The following is a 20,651-nucleotide window of genomic DNA, read 5'->3' as shown; positions in this document are numbered from 1 at the left end:
GGGTTTTTAAAATGTTAAAGACACTAGACATGTCGCATTCTGAAAATTTAACCACAATTGCGGACTTCACTAAATTGCCTTGTCTTGAAATTTTAAATCTGGAGGGTTGTAGTAGCTTGGATGAGGTCCACATATCAATTGGAAGTTTTGTGAGGCTTGTTTCCTTAAATTTGCGGTGGTGTAAGAACCTAAAATGTCTTCCGGGCAGCATCTGCAACTTGAAAGCGCTGATAAGTCTTAACATAGGATGTTGCCATAGGCTTGAAGAAGTTCCTAAAAACTTAAGGGATATTGAATCCTTGGTTAGGCTCAATGCGGATGATTTAAATATTTGCAAATTCCCAGATTCGATAGGATGTCTTAGTAATCTCTTTGAGCTGAAATTAACTTCTGACAACCTTGAAAGTCTTCCGGACACCATTTGTGACCTGAGATCACTATAAATTCTAGATATTGGTGGTATGGGTGGTTTGAAAGAATTGCCTATAGAATTGGGAAACATTAAATCCCTAAGAGAGCTCAAAGCGTGGGCTCTAGGTATCTTAAAATTATAAACTTGTTAAGCTGGAATTAAGAGATAGCTACTACCTTAAAATTCTTCCAGATTACATTTGCAACTTGACAGCTCTGAAATATCTTGATATTAGTTGTTGCACCAGTCTTGAAGTACTGCCTGTTGAATTGGGAAACCTGAATCCCTGGCGGAGCTCTATGCTTCGGGACAAAATATTTCTAAGTTACCGGAATCAATTAGAGGCATTAGATTAGATCACTGAAGACTCTTATTCTTGCAGATTGTGGTCATTTGTTGTACATTGCAGAACTTCCTCCTAACTTAAAATGGATAAACCTTGAAGGTTGTACGGAAATAAAAAGATTTACCAAATCTATCCGATATGAAGCAGTTGGAGGAATTAAACATTACAGGTGTAGTCGCTTGACAGAAGTTCAAGGCCTGGAAGATCTTCCTCTTACTAATACACCTCATTTTGGAAGTCGCTTCTCGTCTGTGCAACCATACATTTTCAAATTTCAGGTTTGGTTAATCTCAAACTTTTTCTGATCATAGCAACGTGAGCCAAACATTGTTTCTTTTAGGGTAGTCATTCTATAATATTGTCATTAAAGCTCATAACAGATAAATTCAAGTAATCGTGATTGATGACAGTAGTTAAATTTAAGATAAATGGATTTCATGTAGTTACTAAATTTTGGATAACCATTTTGTTGTATAAAAGGATATATGAAAAGGTTGAACTAGGCGTCTTTATAGTAAAAGCAAGGGAACTAAATTATATCTAAGCCTGCATGTGTGATATAGATGTGGACAAACTGTTTAGGTAGTCGATGTTATAGATATGCTCTTCATTCGGACAGTACATTAAAATTTATGCTTCGTTATCAGTTTTTCCTGAATGGATTAGTAAACCACCTGACTGGTTTAGTCAATCAATCAAGTAATTTAGGGAAAACAGAGTGTATAGGTAATTCTTCGATTTCGAAAATCGAAAACCGCAACCGTAACTAAATCATTGATTTCGTCTTCTATATCATATACCTTGGTTCGATCATATCATAATCGGTGGTTTTAGGTTACAAAACCGGAAAAGATGAAAATGAGAAAAGATATTGCACCTAGATCTTTTACTTTTCATTGTAAACTAATATGGTTATTACTTTCATGCATTTTGTCAAAAAAATAAAATATATGGTTATTACTTGCTTTTTGTATATGTTCGATTTCGAAATAATAGGATAACTGAACTTTGTGATTTTGTGATAATTTTACAATTGTGAGTCCGCCCCAGAAATGGATAGCCATGAATATTCTCTGTTAATTGTTTGATAGAGGTGTGGGAGAAATATACATAGAGTGTAGTTGCAGCTGCGCATGTTGTTCATGGACATTGAGAGGCCTATAATCAATTCTCACGTGAGTACATCTGGAGGAGCCTAGATGATAGACGACTATTATGAACTTTGTTGTCATTTTGAATGCTTTGAATAGTTGAATACTTAAATTCAAATTCCTGTGTAAATGATCATATGAAGCCAGTAAGTTAGTATTGTACAACTTGTTTTATCTCCTCTACAAGACCACTCACATCTATAAACTGATTGAAGATTTTACATCCATCAGCAGTCATCAGATAGGACTGAATTTTCAGCAGCTCGAAATATAATTTCTTACAATGCAACTTCTACGCGAACTGAATCAACAGGAAATTTATGAGAGAACTGAATCAACAGATAATGCAAATTCTTGGGATTCATCGTCTACACAGAACAGAGATTACAATGATCGAGTAGAGCCATTGACAATGAAGAAAATGTAAGAAGCTACCCTCTATTTTAAATAATATCATGATACTAGGTTTAATTCCAGGTTAATGCACATATTTAAGCATGGGATCATGATAATGGGATATTGTGCTACTATGGTAAACTCTTCTCAACACCCAGTTAATAAGAAAAACATCCAAATTTTACCTGTCCAAAATTTTTTATGAACTTGATGCTACGTACTCATCTAACTTAATTTAGATGAGCAGAAAGAAAGAGTTTTTTTTAATGTGAATATATGAGGGATATTATTATAATTGTAGAAATTATTTAAATAATTAACATTATGCTGTTAAAAATATCCTAGATATTCATGTAAGCCCACTAAGTATGTAATTAAGATATTTTTCTCTTTTTCATTAAAAAATTTCTAATATAATCGGAAAGTTAAAAAACTTGTTCGAAGGTCAAAGAACCTGTTAAATTGAGTTTTACCAGCTAAAAAGCTTCCACTCAATTATCCTAATCAAAACTAGTAGTTGAATTTAATGTTGTTTTTGTTGGAGTAATTCACACGTATGCATATATTATAGTACACATATATACAGTATACAGTATACAGGCATGTGAAGTTCTAAGATCTGCATGATTTGAGGTTAAAATATGGACAAATTGAGTAAGTATTAGGCTATTGTTAGACTAATGACTTTTGTCTTTATTTGGTTAAATTATTTGTGGGGATCTGAATTTAATATTATATGTCGTTTACAAATACTTCTTAGTAGAATATTGAAACTCCTTTTCTAAAGGTGTGTGATCCCAGCTAATTCATCATACCCAAAAATTCATTCAAAAAGCTTGAATGTTACTCTACATCAACTACATAAATAAAATATTGATTCATTTTTCGTCGTTTAACATGTTCGGTATCGTACGATTATAACGATGGGTGAAACTAAGACAGGCTAAATTCGTTATTCTGTATAACGGGTAGAAAATCAAATATTAGTAAAAAAATTGAAATATAAAATTAACATAATTTTGATTTAAGGATACTGGAAGAATATCATGAATTATGGCAATATTTTTTTAAAATTTAAACTGTTTTAAAATTCTGATTCAATTCACTAATAATTTATTTAATTTAAATATATGAAAACTTTTTGAGGAGGTCGTGGAATAAAAAAGAACGGCAGTAAAGTTAAGTTTGGCTATAGTAGTAGAATAGTGAGATATTCCACTACCAAAAAAATGTGAATTATTGGACCCCCTAACTTTGGGGTAAAGCAAGAAGAGAGATTCAAGAAACAGGAGGCTGAGACTTGGAACGCCATTGAATCTATGAGCAGGTGAAGCTATGCATGATGATTATTTTATACGGAACTGATCCCCAACCACCGTTGAATATCATACAACAGCTGCATTGTTTTATTGCGGATGCATTCACCCGCCGCAATGAAAAATTGCTGCAGCCCGCAATGTAATATTGCGGCTGGTGTATCCCAATCAAGTTGGCTGTGGATAATTTATATATATATATATATATATATAATTGGCCGATTTGATTTTGTTGCATTTTACTTTCTCCGTCTCATTCAATTGTATAAAATTTTATTTTGTACATAAACACACTTTATTGCAGGCAATTGTACATTGATTTGTCACTGCCCATCGTTATGCTCCTTACGTATGATGTTGAGATTGATTGTTTTACAACCTAACATAACGTATTTTTGAAATTTTAGCAACGGAATCAGAATTTTAAAAAAATTGAAAATTATTATACACTTCTTAGACTCATGAAATTTGAGAAAAATTTGGTAACCAGATTTGGAAAATAAAATTTTAGTGATTTTTGAATATCAGTCGAGATTTTAACGAAAACTGAATATATGTTAGTATTTAAATAGAAGGTGGTATGGTTTTACTGTAATTTTTATGGCTAGGAGAGGTAGGATGATGGAGTGATGGTGGTGATGTAAGATTTGAGAAAAGGAAAAGGAAAGGAAAAAGAATAATATAGTTGTAAATTGGCAGACACCAGCCATAGCAATACATTATACCTTCCCACCATCAATGGTGCATCTTCAACCCCTTGGTTTTCTTTACTTTCTTCCTCTCCCATGTCATGGTGCTTCTCTTTGGACCTACCACATTTTATTTTTCTTTTTACACAAATTATACAATTCCATTCATCCTTTCTTTCTCCCGACTCAGTTTTCATTCTTTTCCATCTTGTAAATCCTGACCCTCATAATTGCATTTTCATAAGCTAGACTGGTTTACGACAAACTTATATTATACCACATTGACTGCACCTTAAAATATGCGTAAAGAATTAAAAAAAAATTATATTTCGAAACGGAGAGAGTTATCCCTAAATTTTCGTGTTCTTAATCACTTAAGTTAACTAGGTTTGGACAATCTACTCCCTGCCTACATCTCATTTTAATAGCTCACTTTGCAAAATAAAAATATTTCAAAATATTTGTCATGTTCTTCGATTCATGCAAATTTTATAATTTCAATTTTTATTATTAACTAAAAGACCGTACTCATAAATGTCCTTGTATAGAAATTCAAAATGCACATTATTTTATAGTTTTTGTGTATATTTATTTTTTTGTTGAAGTATATGTAATTAATGTAATGTATAAAAAATAAGTTATATTATTGTGTGAGAACGAGAAATTGAACAATATATTTTTTATTTTTTAATATAAATGAAATTTACAAAATGCACCATTAAAATTAGAGCCGACAATTTCGTACACGACACGATAACACGATACAAAAACGACACAAAAATAACGGGTTTTGTTTGACATTTTTGGTACACGGACACGAAAGTACACGAACACGAAAGTACACAGATGAATTTAGTGTCGATTTTGAGTTTACACTTGGGTACACGACACGAAACGAAAGTACACGAAATAAATAAATATTTAAATAAATTTATCAAGATTATATGAGTAATTATATCTTATAATAATATTTTACATATAATATTACAAAAAAATATACAAAATATATTCAAATTTAAATTTTATAAGATTTGAGTCTTAATGACTTATTGACTTAAGACTCGACTAATACAAATTTAATATTTAAATACATAATTTATTTATTTTTATTTTTATTATTAATTTTAAATTACACGAAACACGAAACGAAACGTACACGAAATGAAGGTATACGAATACGAAACGAATTCTTAGCGGTTCAGGTTTGGGTTAGGAATTCATAACACGAAACACGAAAATACAATATACGAAACGAAAGTACATGAAGCGAACTATTTATCAGCTCCGATTAAAATGGGACGGAGGAGGGAGAAGTATAATCGATTAATCGTATAAACGGCAAAGCTAGGGTCTGGTTTGAAGAATGTGAACTGCAAGTTTGGCAAGCTAATCAGAGAGTCAAGACTCACACTTCAACTCCACATGCCATGCACAAAAGTCTAACATCTACACCAGAAATCAAAGCAAAGTTCTCTCGAAAAAACAAGTGCCACGTAGTCAACACAACCAAACGTAAGCATGACAAGGAAAGAGAACGGAGAAATGAGTTGCTGGTGATTATGTCACTTAGAAAAAGTAGTAAAGGGGGTTCGGGTTCAGTTACCGACACAGCACACGGCACACGTCATCCAAGGAGAGATGGGCCCAGTAAGTAAAGGAGGGAGGGGGAGAAGACTTACGTAAGCTGAGGTGTGACTAGGCAATTAAATAAAGGTGGTAATAAATGAAACAGGCAGGAGTACATGTGATTGGTCCCATTCTCGGCCAGCAATTTAAGAAAATGGTTTATGGGCTTATTTATGACGTGGAGATACACATTGTTTTCCCCACTCTCGCGCTTGTAGTTGCACTTAATCATGTTATTTTCACTTTTGGAGGTCTGGATTACTATTTTTTTAAATTCGGAAAATTTTCGTAGTCAAAAGTTTTAATCGAGATGAAGCTATAAATAATTGTTTTATTTTAAACTTCTACTTCAATCATAAGATAGAATGAAACTACCATGATGTTGATATTTTAGTTACTTTATAAAAATGAACAACCACAATAATATAAAAAAAAGTAAATTACATAATAATGATCGAAATTTATACGGATTTCTATAATAGTAATCAAAATTTTAAAATAATTGTCAACTTTTCTTTTCGTTTTGCAAAACAAATGGTTGTCCTCCCGTTAAGTTTTCACTAATTAATAATTTTATATTGTAAATTTCATGATGATGATTTTATTTTACAAATGTTTTCAAAATAGTGAATATATTTTTAAATTTTCAAAATAATTAATGACATATTATTTTGTGTGGAAGAGTTGCAGCGAGCTTTCAAAATATTGGTGTAAATACTATGTGTCAATAACAAATCGTTTCATGATCACGCCAGTTATATGATTTTTTCAATAAGTGAATGTTTTTGTCAACATTTTTGTTCCAATTTTGATTCGAAATCTTTTGTGAGGGGGTTAATAAAACGAAAGTCGAGCATTTGATTGAATTAGAAAAAGTGAATAAACTGATTATTATTTCAGTTGTGTTTTCTAGAAATATTATATTGTTGTTTAGTGGCAATAAAAGTACGAGTACGGGCAGTGATTTGATGAAATTATTATTTTAAAAGCAGAAAAAATACTAGAAATTTAAGAAATTTTGACCATTGTTTTCAAAATATACATGAAGTATAGTCATTATTTGGTAATTTATGTTTTAAATATATTAATTAATGTCAAAGATTTAACGGGAACTGACGACAAATATTTTTTGAAAAAAATGTTAAAAAAACCTGAATTTTATTTTAAAAAATTGAAAATTTCTGTAAAACACAACCTAACATTCTGTGATCTACTTTGCAAAAAATTATAATAATTCAAACAAAATAATTTTATGATTTTACGGATGAATTCACTAATTCAGTAGTCATGGGCGCGTGAAATATCACCCTTCAAAAAGCGAGGTGTAGTCCGGTTGAGAGGAGAAATAACTACGTAAGAACTCCACTTTTTTTCTCCAATGGCACCAAAAAAAACAAAATAATACACCTTTTCTCATTGTATAAAGAATGACACTCCCACCATCCCCTCTTGCTTCGTTGACATCAAAACACTCTCCCTCACACTAATTATTATTTTCCCAACTCACCGGAAAATAAAAAATAAAAAAAAATTATTTCATTATCATGCAAGGCATCAAGCGTTTTCTCCCACCGTCCGACGGCGGAGTCCGGCTAGAACTCAGCCCCACCACCACTTCTCCACTCGCTCTCGACGTGTCCGAAACAACCGAGACAAGAATCCAACGTCTCATCTCGGAGAACCCCGTTATTATTTTTAGCCGTACTTCATGTTGCATGTGTCACGTTATGAAACGTTTGCTTTCTACTATTGGCGTGCACCCCACGGTAATTGAGTTAGACGAGGATGAGATCGGCGTACTCTCCGCCGCGGTCCACGAGGGTGATCGCGGCGGAGACGCTGCGCCGGTTGTGTTTATCGGAGGGTCTCGTGTTGGTGGACTCGAGAGCCTTGTTGCGCTTCATTTAAGTGGTCATCTTGTTGCTAAGCTCGTAGAAGTTGGTGCCCTTGGAGAAATGAATATGGTATTGTAATGGAATTATGGTAATTAATTTGTTTTAATTATGGTATTTATTATTTAGGTCTTAAGAATTAAATAAATTTAGGAGACGGGGAATAATTAGGTTCCGTCCTTTAATTGTTAGTCTATGCTTTATATGTTTGTTAGCAAAAAAAAATGTTGATCAAAATTGTTGATTTTGTGATTTGGCCTAATTGGTTTTCACTTAATGAATTGTTTTGATCATTGAAAAAGAAGTATTAGATTGTAATGTTATTGTATTGTTTTCAAAATGTAATATAGTCTTTCAATTCATAACATTTCAGTTTATGTCATTGCAATTTAAGCTTCAAAACTCACCGTCTCCTTGCAGAGAGTTTGAATGCGTTTAACTGTCAAAAAAATCAAAATATATCTGATATGCATCTATGCACACACAAAATACACAATAGTGAAAGGAAGCATATTCTTGAGTTTCTTTTTCTGACTGAAAAGGTTGCTTTGTTTATGCAAATTTGGGTCACAAACTTATTGTACTCTTTGTTATTCTTTAGAACAAATTGACTGATTTTCTATTGATTTCGATGGAATCAAATGTGTTGAATTCTTTGGTGTAGAATTTCTTTAACAAGAAAAGATTCAATTGTTCAACTTGTTGGAGTATGAATTATGATATGACCGACCTTGTCCTTGCTTGGATGGATTGAATAGCTTTGGAACCTTATTAGTTATTACCCACTTTCAGTAAGATTTTTAGAATCTTAACCAGATATGTAATTATAACTCCATTATTTGTTTTCAGAAACAATATTCTGTAGTATAATGCATCTCATACACGAAGGTTATTTAGCTTTGTAATTTGTCAGCATAGATACTAGGAATTATTTTGTTTGTTAATACATTTTTATTTTTATTTTTTTACATTGTATTATATGGAACTGAAATTTCAATAATAATAAACATATGAAATCAAATTTGTCTCCTGAGATAAAACTGTGATTCCATTTTGTGGTTACGCAGTATCTATTTTTGGTGCAGTATAGCTTGTAAAATCTTCACAAATAAAGGAAACTGCCAAAAAATTTAATATTGGTAACAAGTTACTAGGTGCACTGAATTTTTCGTAAGAGTAGCAGAGATATTTTTTTTCTTTGTTAAACAGGCCCACGCATGATATACTTCTTCTATCCCTCAATATCTTATGCTCACACATTATATATTCAATTCATATATTCACATATGGGAGATATGCAATAATCAATTTTGATTAATTTTTGAAAAATCAATTAATCCTTAATTAATATTTAGTTTCAGTTTCCAAATTTTACAGGTTGTTCTTGTTTTACAAAATGACTCCACTCTATTTATGTTCTTCATCATATAAAATTTGTACTACTACACGAATTCTACACCGTGCTTACAAAATAGAAGTAATTTCATTAAAAAATCGATCATAAATGAAATAAAAATGTTAAATGTCCCAAATATTATTATAATTTTTTTTCAAATATTTTATAAATAGTAATTTTTCTATAGGATGTCGTGTGCATTCATATACGTACACTGATTAAATGTGACACTGATTAAATGTGACACATGTTATATTATGTTAATTTATAAATATTTTGATATAATATTTGTGTTACCCAGCATTAGAGCATCTCTAAGGATAACATCTAAAACTGTTATAAAAAATTATAAATAATAAAATTTAGAATAAAATTTAGGCTAGATTAGAATTAATATATGAATGAAATGAGGTGGAGTATTATAGATGATGGGTGAACAATCAATAATGTGAATAATGTGGTGTGCTTGTTTTTAGTTATCTAAAATTATACATGTTATGTATAATAGGGTGACAAGCAGATATTATACCTAACACATGTGAAGAGGTTGGAGATGCTCTTAATTTAAATGAAAAAGACATTTTCTCAATTGTATTTGAAAAGGTAATAGTATAACATTAACAATGTTATGGAATACGGTAAAAGGTAATAAACATATGGGAAATATATCCCAAATTATACCGTAAAAGTGTAAATTCAGATCGAAGTGAAGTTGAACTAACCTTATACCATGTTATGGAATAGGAGAGGAAAAATAGGAGGAAAGAAATTTAGGGGTTGTTTACTTGTAGAAATTTTTTTTATTTTTCTAAAATTTTTTAAAATTTTTATTACTAAGAAAATAGTTGAAAACTGAGAGAATATGTCTCAAATGTTAAAATAATATATTATCAGTTTTCTGTTTTCTTAAAAATATTAAATAAATGACGATATAATTTGAGTAAATATATAGAAGAGCAATCAGTACAACAATTTAAACATTTCACGTGTTTAACGTGTTTTTCACTTTTATAGGTTTAAAAACATCAAAATATTATTTTACACACTTTTCATATCTGTAGTAATAATTTGGAAAACACTGAAAACCGTGTTTTCCATATTTCCAGTTTTTTTGTTTTGAAAATTTTGTATATGAACGTGTTTTTAGTTTTTCCAATTTTTTTAATTTTTTTTTTTGAAAAACAGTTAAAGTAAACATACAGTTAGTTATTGGTGAGTGATGCCAAATTGCAAACTGTGTGCCTTTATATAATACACGATCCAGGTGAGCTGGCCGGTGATTTATTATTCAGGTGGGACCCTTCTTTAAACTTTGATTATGTTTCACTCCTATACCTGAGGTCCATATGAAATCGTCCCGATTCCATCCATAATTTTTTCGTAGTATATATTCACCATTCAATTTTGACACCGGAGTACTAAGCTCAACTTGATACTTGACCGCAAATATGGATATTTTTCTATCCTGACGCTAAATAAGAGTATCTTTCTCGCTTTCTTTATCGAACATAGAAAATTTAAACTTGAAGGATTTGAACCTTATAAAAAACAAAAATAATTTTACTAAAGATATGAGGAACGGAATTGGACGAGTCAAAATAAATCTTCGCACGAGATGTTCAAAATAACCTCGCACGAGAGTCAAATATATTGGATGCAGTCCATTTGCTTTGCTTCTTGTAGGAGAAAAGATATACATAAACATGCTTCATCTTCTGTATTAATCTGTTTCCATAAACAGAAAAGAGAAGTCTTAATCGGTGATAAAACAAAACAGAAGGCATTTTATGAGGAAGAGATTAAAGTTCATTTCTTGTCAATTTGGTTTTAATTGCTTCTTTTTTTTCTTGAGGGTTTAGATTTGATATTGCTAAATGACAGCTACGATTTAACCATACACAGATACACTCATTGCACTGAGAGCACACTTCGCAATTACAGGCCATTGTCACGACTAAAATACTTTTGTTGCACTAAAATGGACCACCTCTCGGCACCTCCATGATTCCCATTGTGATATATATACGAAAGTTTCTCCGCCTGCACCCTCGATGCGTACCATTATTATATATATTACGGTTTTTTATGTGGTGTGCCCATACCGTAAGGAATGAGATGATAAATTTTAATTAAAGTTTCTAATAAATAACCAAAATGTGATGGATTCATGCAATCACAAAAAAATTGATTTATAAAATAAATTTAATTAATACAATAATCATCGTTAAGAGCAAATCCAATCCAATGCTATATTTAGTGTTATTGTTATATTATAGTACCAAATACAAAAAAACTCAACTCCAAAGGACTGTCATACTTAGATACAAATATGCATACAATGATGCACATATGCATCCCTGCCACATCATTTATTTCTACAAATGGAGGGGAAATATTAAATAATTGTTGTCTTGTATATCTTAAGTTATCAAAAATATATTAAATTAAGTAAGATTTAAAAAATTTATAAAAATTTGAAACTAGTCATGAAACTAGTATTGAAGTATAACTTTTATTTTAGTATAAAAAACACTTTTTGATATAATAATGACTATAGCTATCTTACATCTAGCACTGAACTTTTATCGTGTGATTGGGGCATACAAAACCCTTTATATAGAATCTAACATGTAAATTGCCTTAACTTCAGCATAAGTGGCATACATCTAAGAATTGATAAAATCGCTAATATACCCCACCACCAAGAATCTTTTCATAGTTGCCAAGCAGCAATAGTAAGGGAATCTTTAATTGAATCTTTCAAAAAGACAACCACATATATAAAGAGTAGAGTCCTAGACCACACTGAACCATTCATTATAACTAAAGTGTATAGTTGTAAACATGGAGTTACTCTGATTTTTTTATATGAAAAATATAGATACCTCAACATCTTTATACCAAATATTGGGTTTATGCTTTTCTGTCTTACTTGATTGTATTATTAAAGTCACTTTTCCTTTCCAAGTACTTTTCCAACTATTTTTTGCTCCCTTCTTTAGTTGAGTGAAGTCATGTTGCTTTGGTTGCTGTATAGCCTATACAAACAACGTATTTGTAGACACACGCGATAATGTGTTACGCGCTCCGCTCCATTTTACATGAGTTGGTCAAATATTAAACGTTATTTAAAAAATTTATATTTCACTTCGCTCACATTCATTTATTATATATTTACTATCCTCTAACCCGTGCGATGCACGAATTGTTTTTAACATTCGATAGTTTTTAATAATATATTTTATAATATAATTTTCAATAATTGAAAAATAAATCGAAGAATATAATAAATTATAACAATATATGTTTTATAATAATTTGAGACTTGACTGAAAATAAATAATATAATATAATATATTGTTTAAATAAAGAATATATAAATTTAAATATAATAAATTGTTGACGGGGTTCGAACCCTGACTTCCATGAGAGCAGTTTAAATATTAATATAATAATATTTTATTATTGTATCCAATGTTCCCATTTTTCTGACTTTAGATCTGACAGTTGTTATTTGTCGGACCAGACAAGATAACTGTACCGAGCAACTACCAAACAACTGTACCGAGCAGCAACTACCAAATAGAGGGTGTTCTCCATATAATAGTATAGTATAGATAGATAAGTAATACTAGTCTATCACACGGGATGCACAGGCTGATTATAACATAATAATATTATTTATATAATAATTTTTGTAATTTTTTTATAAAGATAATTAAATAAAATATAAAAATTATGTATTTTTGAAATTAATGATACACATATTTTTTATATTATACTTTTGACGGAGTCAAATTTGAATATTTAAAATATTAAGATTTAGAATATTGTTCATATTTAATATAACAATTCTCGTATATTTATTTTAAAATTTATTAATACCACCATATATCAATACTATATTATTAAAATCGAAAGATATTAAAAATGTGACATGGCTACTCATATTTTAATACTTACAGCATAAATTCTTTATTTTATAAATAAAGATTTAGTGTACAAATTTTAAATATAAATTTTCTTTTTACTTCGAAAACATCCATTTTTTAGTTATCTGTGTTTCTTAAACATAAGAAATCGTAGGGAACCCGCAACCGCTAACCTTCAAGTGCGCACTGGATAAACCCCACAGACTCGCGATAAAACACACTTAAGCGACATGTTCTGATTCAGGATGCATAATCATAAATTCTATTCTCCGCCTGTGATATTCGAACTTGTGATCAAGAGAATAATTATTATCTCTTTAACTAACCGCGTCAACCCTTGCGGGCGTGTTTACTATTTTTTAGAAAGGTCTTAACCAAACAACCAATCATACCATGTTAGGCTTAAAATAGCCTATTACGCTTAAAATAGCATATAACATGTGTGATGCATGGTTTAATTTTAATATTTATTATCATATTATTATTATTATTATATTTACTTTTTATTATAAAAGGTAACTTATGAAATAAAATAAATAAGTTTTTGAAATTTATGATATTAATTTTAATATAAATTATTTAATTTTATTTTTTTTCAAATTTATATATTAATTTTGCGATCAAAATATGTTTTTGATATATATGACCAATGGAGTAGGTTTTTAGTAGCGAGTACTGTGACAATGACGTGCAATTGTGCTGAGTGTGGGACTTTGATAGGACTAATGGATGTATACCTTTTGTATATGACATTTTTTTAATTAATTATATATGTTTTGCTTATAATATTATAATATAGATAGATAGATTGATATTATTTTTTAAAAATATAAATTTTTTATTTTTTAATTATATTGTTATACTATAATTTGAATTACTAAAATTAATTTTAAAAGTGTTTGATTTCCTACAAAAGAGTTAAAAAAGAAGTTGAATGCAATTAGATATTAAGCTGGATAAGAATTCATAGAGTTTGTAGTTATATTAGATACTTGATATTTTTTTTTAATAAAATTATATTTGTTTATACTTTATTTTGTAAGGTGTTAGCATACTTTTTAGAAAGGTGTTAACCAACCGACCAAACGAAACTATATTTCGCTTATAATAGTATAGTATAGATGTAATTATGATAATTTTAAATTAATAAAAAAAGGAATACGTTCGTTCTTTTTGAGATATTTGTAATAATTTTTCTATTTTGTAGGCATAAACATGTGATAAACACGAAAATATATAATTTTAGATTAATTTGATTAGTGGAATTGGTGTGAATCCAGAAGGTCCACCATTATTATAAAAAATGAACAAATCAAAATATACTAAAATTTTAAATTTTCGGATTTATCATGTCGATTTGCGCACGTGCATGTAATAAAAATTTGGTATTCGTTAAATGAAACTGACTCGCATTTGACAGAGGAGTGATTAGTTGAGTTGCTTTTAGTTCTTGAATGCATTATTTAGTAGTCAGTAGATGAGCAGAGTTGATCCCCAGTTGGCATCTCCCTCATGATCCTTTTCACATTATTTCATCATTATTATTATTAAGTGGAGACAACACTTGAACTGTTACTGTTTCGTTTTTTGAATTATTTGGGGTGTGATACGAAAGCATAACGGTTAAATTATGTAGATTCTCTCAACTATTGGTTGGTCAATAAGGGCTCCCCGAACTTATTTTGCATATTTGAATAGAAAGTTCAGTTTTTGGCATATCCATTCAAATTCTTCCAAAAATGACATAGAAAACCATTTCTTTTAGAGTTTACCCCCAGAGGTCCAGAAGAACTGGCGTTTTGGGATATATTAATTTTATTTTTCCTCCCGGATTTGCAAGTGTGTGTAATGTTTTTGAAGTGTGAAAAATTCTATGGAGGCTTATTTTGGAACTCTAATATTAAGTTGTAAAAAATTTATTTTGGTATAATTTTTTTTGTTGGGAAGTCATGCAAACCTATTTTTAGTACGTATTTATTGTTTTAATGAAAAAATAATATATATATATATATATATAACTTTCGTGGCTTCAAAAAGGGTACCATGGGAGTCGATAGCGATTTTTTTTTATGAAGACACAATTTCACTGGTTTTTCAAAAGTAGTTGCAATTTTTTTTTGTAAAAACTTCTTTCCATGTAGTAATTTTTTTGAAAATTTATGAGTTTTGACTACTAGAAAATGGTAGTATAAAATCATGATGAACGATGAAAGAACTAATACAAAACAATTTTGTAATTGTGCTAAACAACACGGCTTGTATGAAACAACTATAATAATCTAGATTTACATTAAGGATAATCTAAAGAGGCAAGAAATTAAATAAATTCATTATTTAAGATAATACAATGTTCTTAACTTTTACAAAAAGTAACAAAATAAAATCGACTTGTCAACTTTTAAAAGTCCGAATCTTCTCACAAATATAAAAAGTTAAAATAAGTACTGTGTGTAGTTAAAGAAAATGCACATTTAATAAAATCATAGGAGTAGTCACATGCAATTTTTTAAAATGATTTGACAACTCAACTTTTGTTCTAAAATCAACGACACAAATGAATACTTTCATCTTAAAATTTATTGGCCCAATAACATTAATTATTTTCACATTCCTAACTGCACAACGTAATATAACATTTTAACAATGTAAAATTATGCCTATAAATAGATGCAAAACTACAAGTCATGAACTAAATTTCCCCCTTTCTAGTATTACATTTTCTAAATTTTGAGACTGCTACAGTCAGGTCATGGACAAGGGCAAGGGACACGCTAGTTCTGATATTCGTGATTACGGGGAAGTTAATTGGTATAAATGGACCGAATCTCAGGCAGCGATTGAAGCTCAACAAGCAGAAATCTGTCTGGTCAAACAATTTGTTAGAAGAATGTGAGGTATATGGGCCGCACAAGGGTATGACGTCCGTGACAATGAACAGTTCGTTGGCTATGGGGAAATGCACATGAAGCTTATGAAATCAACGATCGAGTATGAAGAAAACATTAATAAGAGTTTCAACTCTGGTCACATTTCAAAGGAGGAATATGACTATGAGTTAAAGCAAATGTCTCGACACTATCACTTCATGGAGGACGAGATTGAGATGGGGAAAAAGGAGTACGAGGATGCAATCACAAAGTGCAGGGCTAAAAAGATACTTGAAAAGGACCAGCAGTGGGATAAAAAATATGTGAAATATATTGTCAAACTTGGGGATTTTTCTCAAGGCCATGAGAGGTCATATGCATACATCCCCTCAGATACAAGAGGATGAGGATTTAGATGATGAGATTGCTAACGAGATTGCGGATTCAGAGTTTGATCAGTACGTAGTTAATCTTCCGGATGACTAAAAAATTTGAGAGCTTCATTCATTATCCATATTTCAGTTGCAATGTATTTCTCTAATTCTATGTTTACTTATTCAATGTTCCCTTGCAATGTATACTAATTGTGATAATATTCCCAAAGTTGATTAAAAATGAATTTTCGAAAGTAGTTGCAATTTTTTTTTTTGAAAAACTACTCAGAAATGGTAGTATCCCGTGAATACACAGTATAAGGTACATGCAACAATTTGAAATAATTTTGAAACCCGAAAATGAGAAGTGCAACAGTGAAAAGCTTCAAGCGGAAGGAGACACAAAAATCAAAAATGACAAGTCAAATCATATAAATGAAATAGAGAGTCAAAAGGTAACTGTTTGATAAAAGTTTTCACTTTTTGCAGATGAAATTAAATAAAGTTACTTGTATGAATATCACTCCGCAACTGCAAAGTTGGAAGGGCATGCCACTGCTAGTTAGCCACATGCAGACCGCAACAAAGTAATTGAGTAGTCTTGTCAAATGCAGCAAAAATTGCAAAAACTGTATAATGTGACAAATCAATTTTATGTGTTTCAAAGCAGTATGAAAAGTAAGTAGCACGTGAATGTTACAAGCATGGCTATTTCATTTATGTGGCCTTTCGTCTTTGTTTATTATCTAAATATGATGTTGTATACTAATTGAAGAGAAATGAGTTACACTCCTGGTGATATTATTCGAGCTACTGGTCGGAAATGGTTTTGTGATGACGATTTTAAGTATTCAATGGATCCGTATTTACGTTACTCAAGAGGTTCAGTAATCACGATGCATAGGGAGTGGGAGTGGCGTGTAGGGTGTTTGCAAAGATGTCTAGCCCAATGTGAAGAACATGAAGTGCGAATAACTAAACAACGCGCCATACACATGCAACGAGACACTCCTCAACAAATGGAACTAGCTTTATTCCGTGCAAGAGAGGAAGAGAATCAAATGAGAATGCGTTTAAACTGGATGGATCTACAAACAAAATGTAGGGAGTTTACTGAAGATGACGACAATCACGGTGCAAGAATGTATCATCATTTCGCTACGAGTCCCGACTATGTTTCTGATTGCTACTTGTCCGATGATGAGTAATAAACATATGAAGTGAGGTTCAGAATATGATAGATAATGCAATGCGTTGTATTATTTTTCATACAATATATTCGAATATTGTATTTTGATATTGTACTCTATTATTTTGAGATTTTGAAAATATTATGATAACTTTCAGAATGATGTGACTACTCAGATAGTGTGTGAGTGTGTATAATAAATTTATTATGAAGTACTGTACAAATAAATTGTGACGTAGATGTTAGCATGCCCTATAAATGTCTCCTTACTTGCAATTGAAAAACATAAAATGGATAAGGGTAAAAAAAGAGCATCTTCTAGCACATCTAAGTCCATTTGGCGTTAGCTTAGTATCGCGGAATGTATCGGTTGCGGAAAGGAAAGTAAAAAAGCTGAGAGTGCCGGAAAGACAAAGCAGAAGGTGAATCAAAACATTTTGGGCGAGATAAAAGCTGATAAAGAAAAGATTCTAAAGGCTTACAATGATCGGTCCCTCACGGAGGATGAACGCATCCGTTAGATCGATGAAGTATATAAAAAATATGAAAAAATAGAAATCAACCTGACTGAAAGAAAAGATAGTGAAATTGCATGATATGTTGAAGGTCATGAGGCCTGGCGTGAAGTTGGCGAAGATGAGAATGAAAAAGAGGGTGAAGTTGTGGAGAGTGTAGGAAGTGATGAGGATCAATATGTTGTAAACCTTGTAGATTTTTAAGTAATCCTGTGATGTTTGTTGTTATTCCCTAACAATACAACAAGAATTACAGAAGGGGGGTTGAATATAATTCTGGCTACTTTTTCAGATTTTAAAACAATTCTCACTTAATACATATAGTAGTGTTTGATTTGCTAAGGTGCGGAATTGAAGGATAATTAAAATCAAAACACTAAGTAATAAAACACAAGCTTTAAAACTTTCTGGTGGATTTGAATGTTTCCACCATATATATATATATATCAGTTTGAGAACTCTGTGTAGCTTAAAATGGCTCACAGCTGCTTTACAAGTAGAACAAACAAACTACAGAGAAATTCTTGACAAGTACAGCTTTTTCTATATCTCTTTAAAATGTGTTTGCTTAGTTGAATGTTCTACTAGCTACACTTGGTTTATATATCACCAAGTTTATATGACAATAAGACATGATAATAAAACAAAACATATCTAGTCTAACTCCATGCTACTTCACTACTCTATTCCAGCATCTTTGAATATCTTCACAATTGCATGGAAATGGTAATGCTTCTTTGTTCTCAAATTCCTGCTTAACAGGCTGCCACATTCCTTTTGCAAACACCCAACGCATGTGACTGTGTTGTCACTATCAACATCTTTTTAAATTTGATCATCCGTCGGGACTATGCTTGTCATCCGTCGGGAAGCTTTGTTGATTATCCGTCGGGAGTCTTGTAGATCATCCGCCAGGTGTCTATTTGTCACTTGACTCCATTTCACTTATACAGAATTACAAGACATCTCATATTTACAATTAATCAACCTATTTTGCATATCAATCTAGTAGTCAACATGACTCATATACTCCTACAGAATCTACACAAAGTTGTTTGCAGAAATGTGCTACAATTCTTATTATTACATAAGCTACTCACTCGATGAATGTTAATCTGTCATCCGTTGGGACTGTAAAGTTTATCTGTCGGGACTGTATTAGATCATCCGTCGAGTGCTACAAAATTCACTAAGTTAAATCTACTAAGGTATTTTGTTTAACTTATCATCAAGTTCACAATATATTCCTAACAATCTCCCCCAATTTATGTCTACTGGAATTGTAGCCATAAATTAAGAGAAACTTGATGATAACAAAACACCCTAAAAATACAGAATAAAAGTAGTAGATAAAACTAATAAGTGCTACAGTATTTATTGAAAATTAAACAAAGCAAAGTGTACAAAGAGTTTTCACAATCAATGTCAAGGCGCTCCTCTAGTCTGAGCAGATAAATCTATTTCCTTGATTGTCTGGATTTCTTCCCAAGCTTCTTGTTGTTCTCTTCTATTTGATTCTGGAGTTTGTTAGGTCACACAACACTGTAGAAGGGGGTTGAATACAGTGTAGAATACAATCAAATCGATTTAAAGCACAAGTAACAGAAAATAGATGTATTCGATATAACAAACTCTGTTACAATGGAACTGTTCTCTCTCAATGATGAACAAATATCACGAGAGCTGCTAGGTTACAATATATGATCTTCTCGATGATCGTAACTCTTATAGAGTAAACCTATGTCTGTGTTTATATAGACACATAATTACAAGATAACTTCTAGTTGATATGGAATATAATTCTGTCTCCTAAAGTATATCAACCAGATATCTTATATAATTCTTCTAGTACTCGAACTCTTTCCATGCATATCTTATTCCGTTTTAGTTTCGATCTTATTTCTTGTAAATCAGCTTCCTTCCTTAACTATTAGTCCTCCAGTACTTAAGTTCTGATATCCATCTTCTGATATTATCTTCTGATAATCTAAGTCCTGATATCATTAAGTCCTGACTTCCAGTAAGTCCTGATTTCAGTAAGAACTGATATTTCCTGTTAGTTAAGATCTAAAAACTATACATGAAACATATTAGACATGACATCTCAAATACATCCAACAGAGTTGTCTGTGGAATTCAAGTTCATCAGCTTCAGATAAGTTTAACATTTCTTGCATTTCCAAAAGAGTCTCATTGCTAGAGATACTCAGTTGGTCATCCAGTCTGAAGAATCTTCTAACTCCCTTATCATCCATGAATTCCATCATCCAATAAGGCCTCAAATGCACTTTCTTTCATGTGAAGGGAATTGATAGAGTTTTTGGAAGTGCATCTTTGGCTTTATTACTCATTAGCTCCTCAATCTTCTTTAGAACTAATCTCCTTGCAGTCACATTGAATCCAAAGTTCTTTTTGAAAGTTGAGTAGATCTTTATTAGAATATATTGGCTTTCTTAAAGAATCCTATGAAGTGGCCATATGATCTCTTTTCCTCCTTTATATTTGAACACCAGCCTTTCAGGAAGATGTCTGTTAGCCTCAATTCCTCTT

General features: G+C 31.1%; 1 protein-coding gene across 1 annotated transcript; it reads left to right on the top strand.

Moving 5' to 3' along the window:
- Nucleotides 1–7,358: 7,358 nt before the first annotated feature.
- Nucleotides 7,359–8,200, top strand: LOC141670593 (glutaredoxin-C6-like). The gene has a single exon (XM_074476527.1). The coding sequence runs from the start codon at nucleotides 7,481–7,483 to the stop codon at nucleotides 7,907–7,909; it is 429 nt and encodes a 142-aa protein (XP_074332628.1). The 5' UTR covers nucleotides 7,359–7,480; the 3' UTR covers nucleotides 7,910–8,200.
- The last annotated feature ends 12,451 nt before the right edge of the window (nucleotides 8,201–20,651 follow it).

Source organism: Apium graveolens, chromosome 7 (assembly GCF_009905375.1).
Source record: "Apium graveolens cultivar Ventura chromosome 7, ASM990537v1, whole genome shotgun sequence".
NCBI lineage: Eukaryota > Viridiplantae > Streptophyta > Magnoliopsida > Apiales > Apiaceae > Apium > Apium graveolens.
The sequence above is the reverse complement of the archived record's forward strand: the minus strand, read 5'-3'. Positions and strand labels throughout refer to the sequence as shown.

Coding starts and splice junctions, on each gene's coding strand:
- LOC141670593 (XM_074476527.1), top strand. CDS start 7,481: ATGCAAGGCATCAAGCGTTTTCTCCCACCGTCCGACGGCGGAGTCCGG.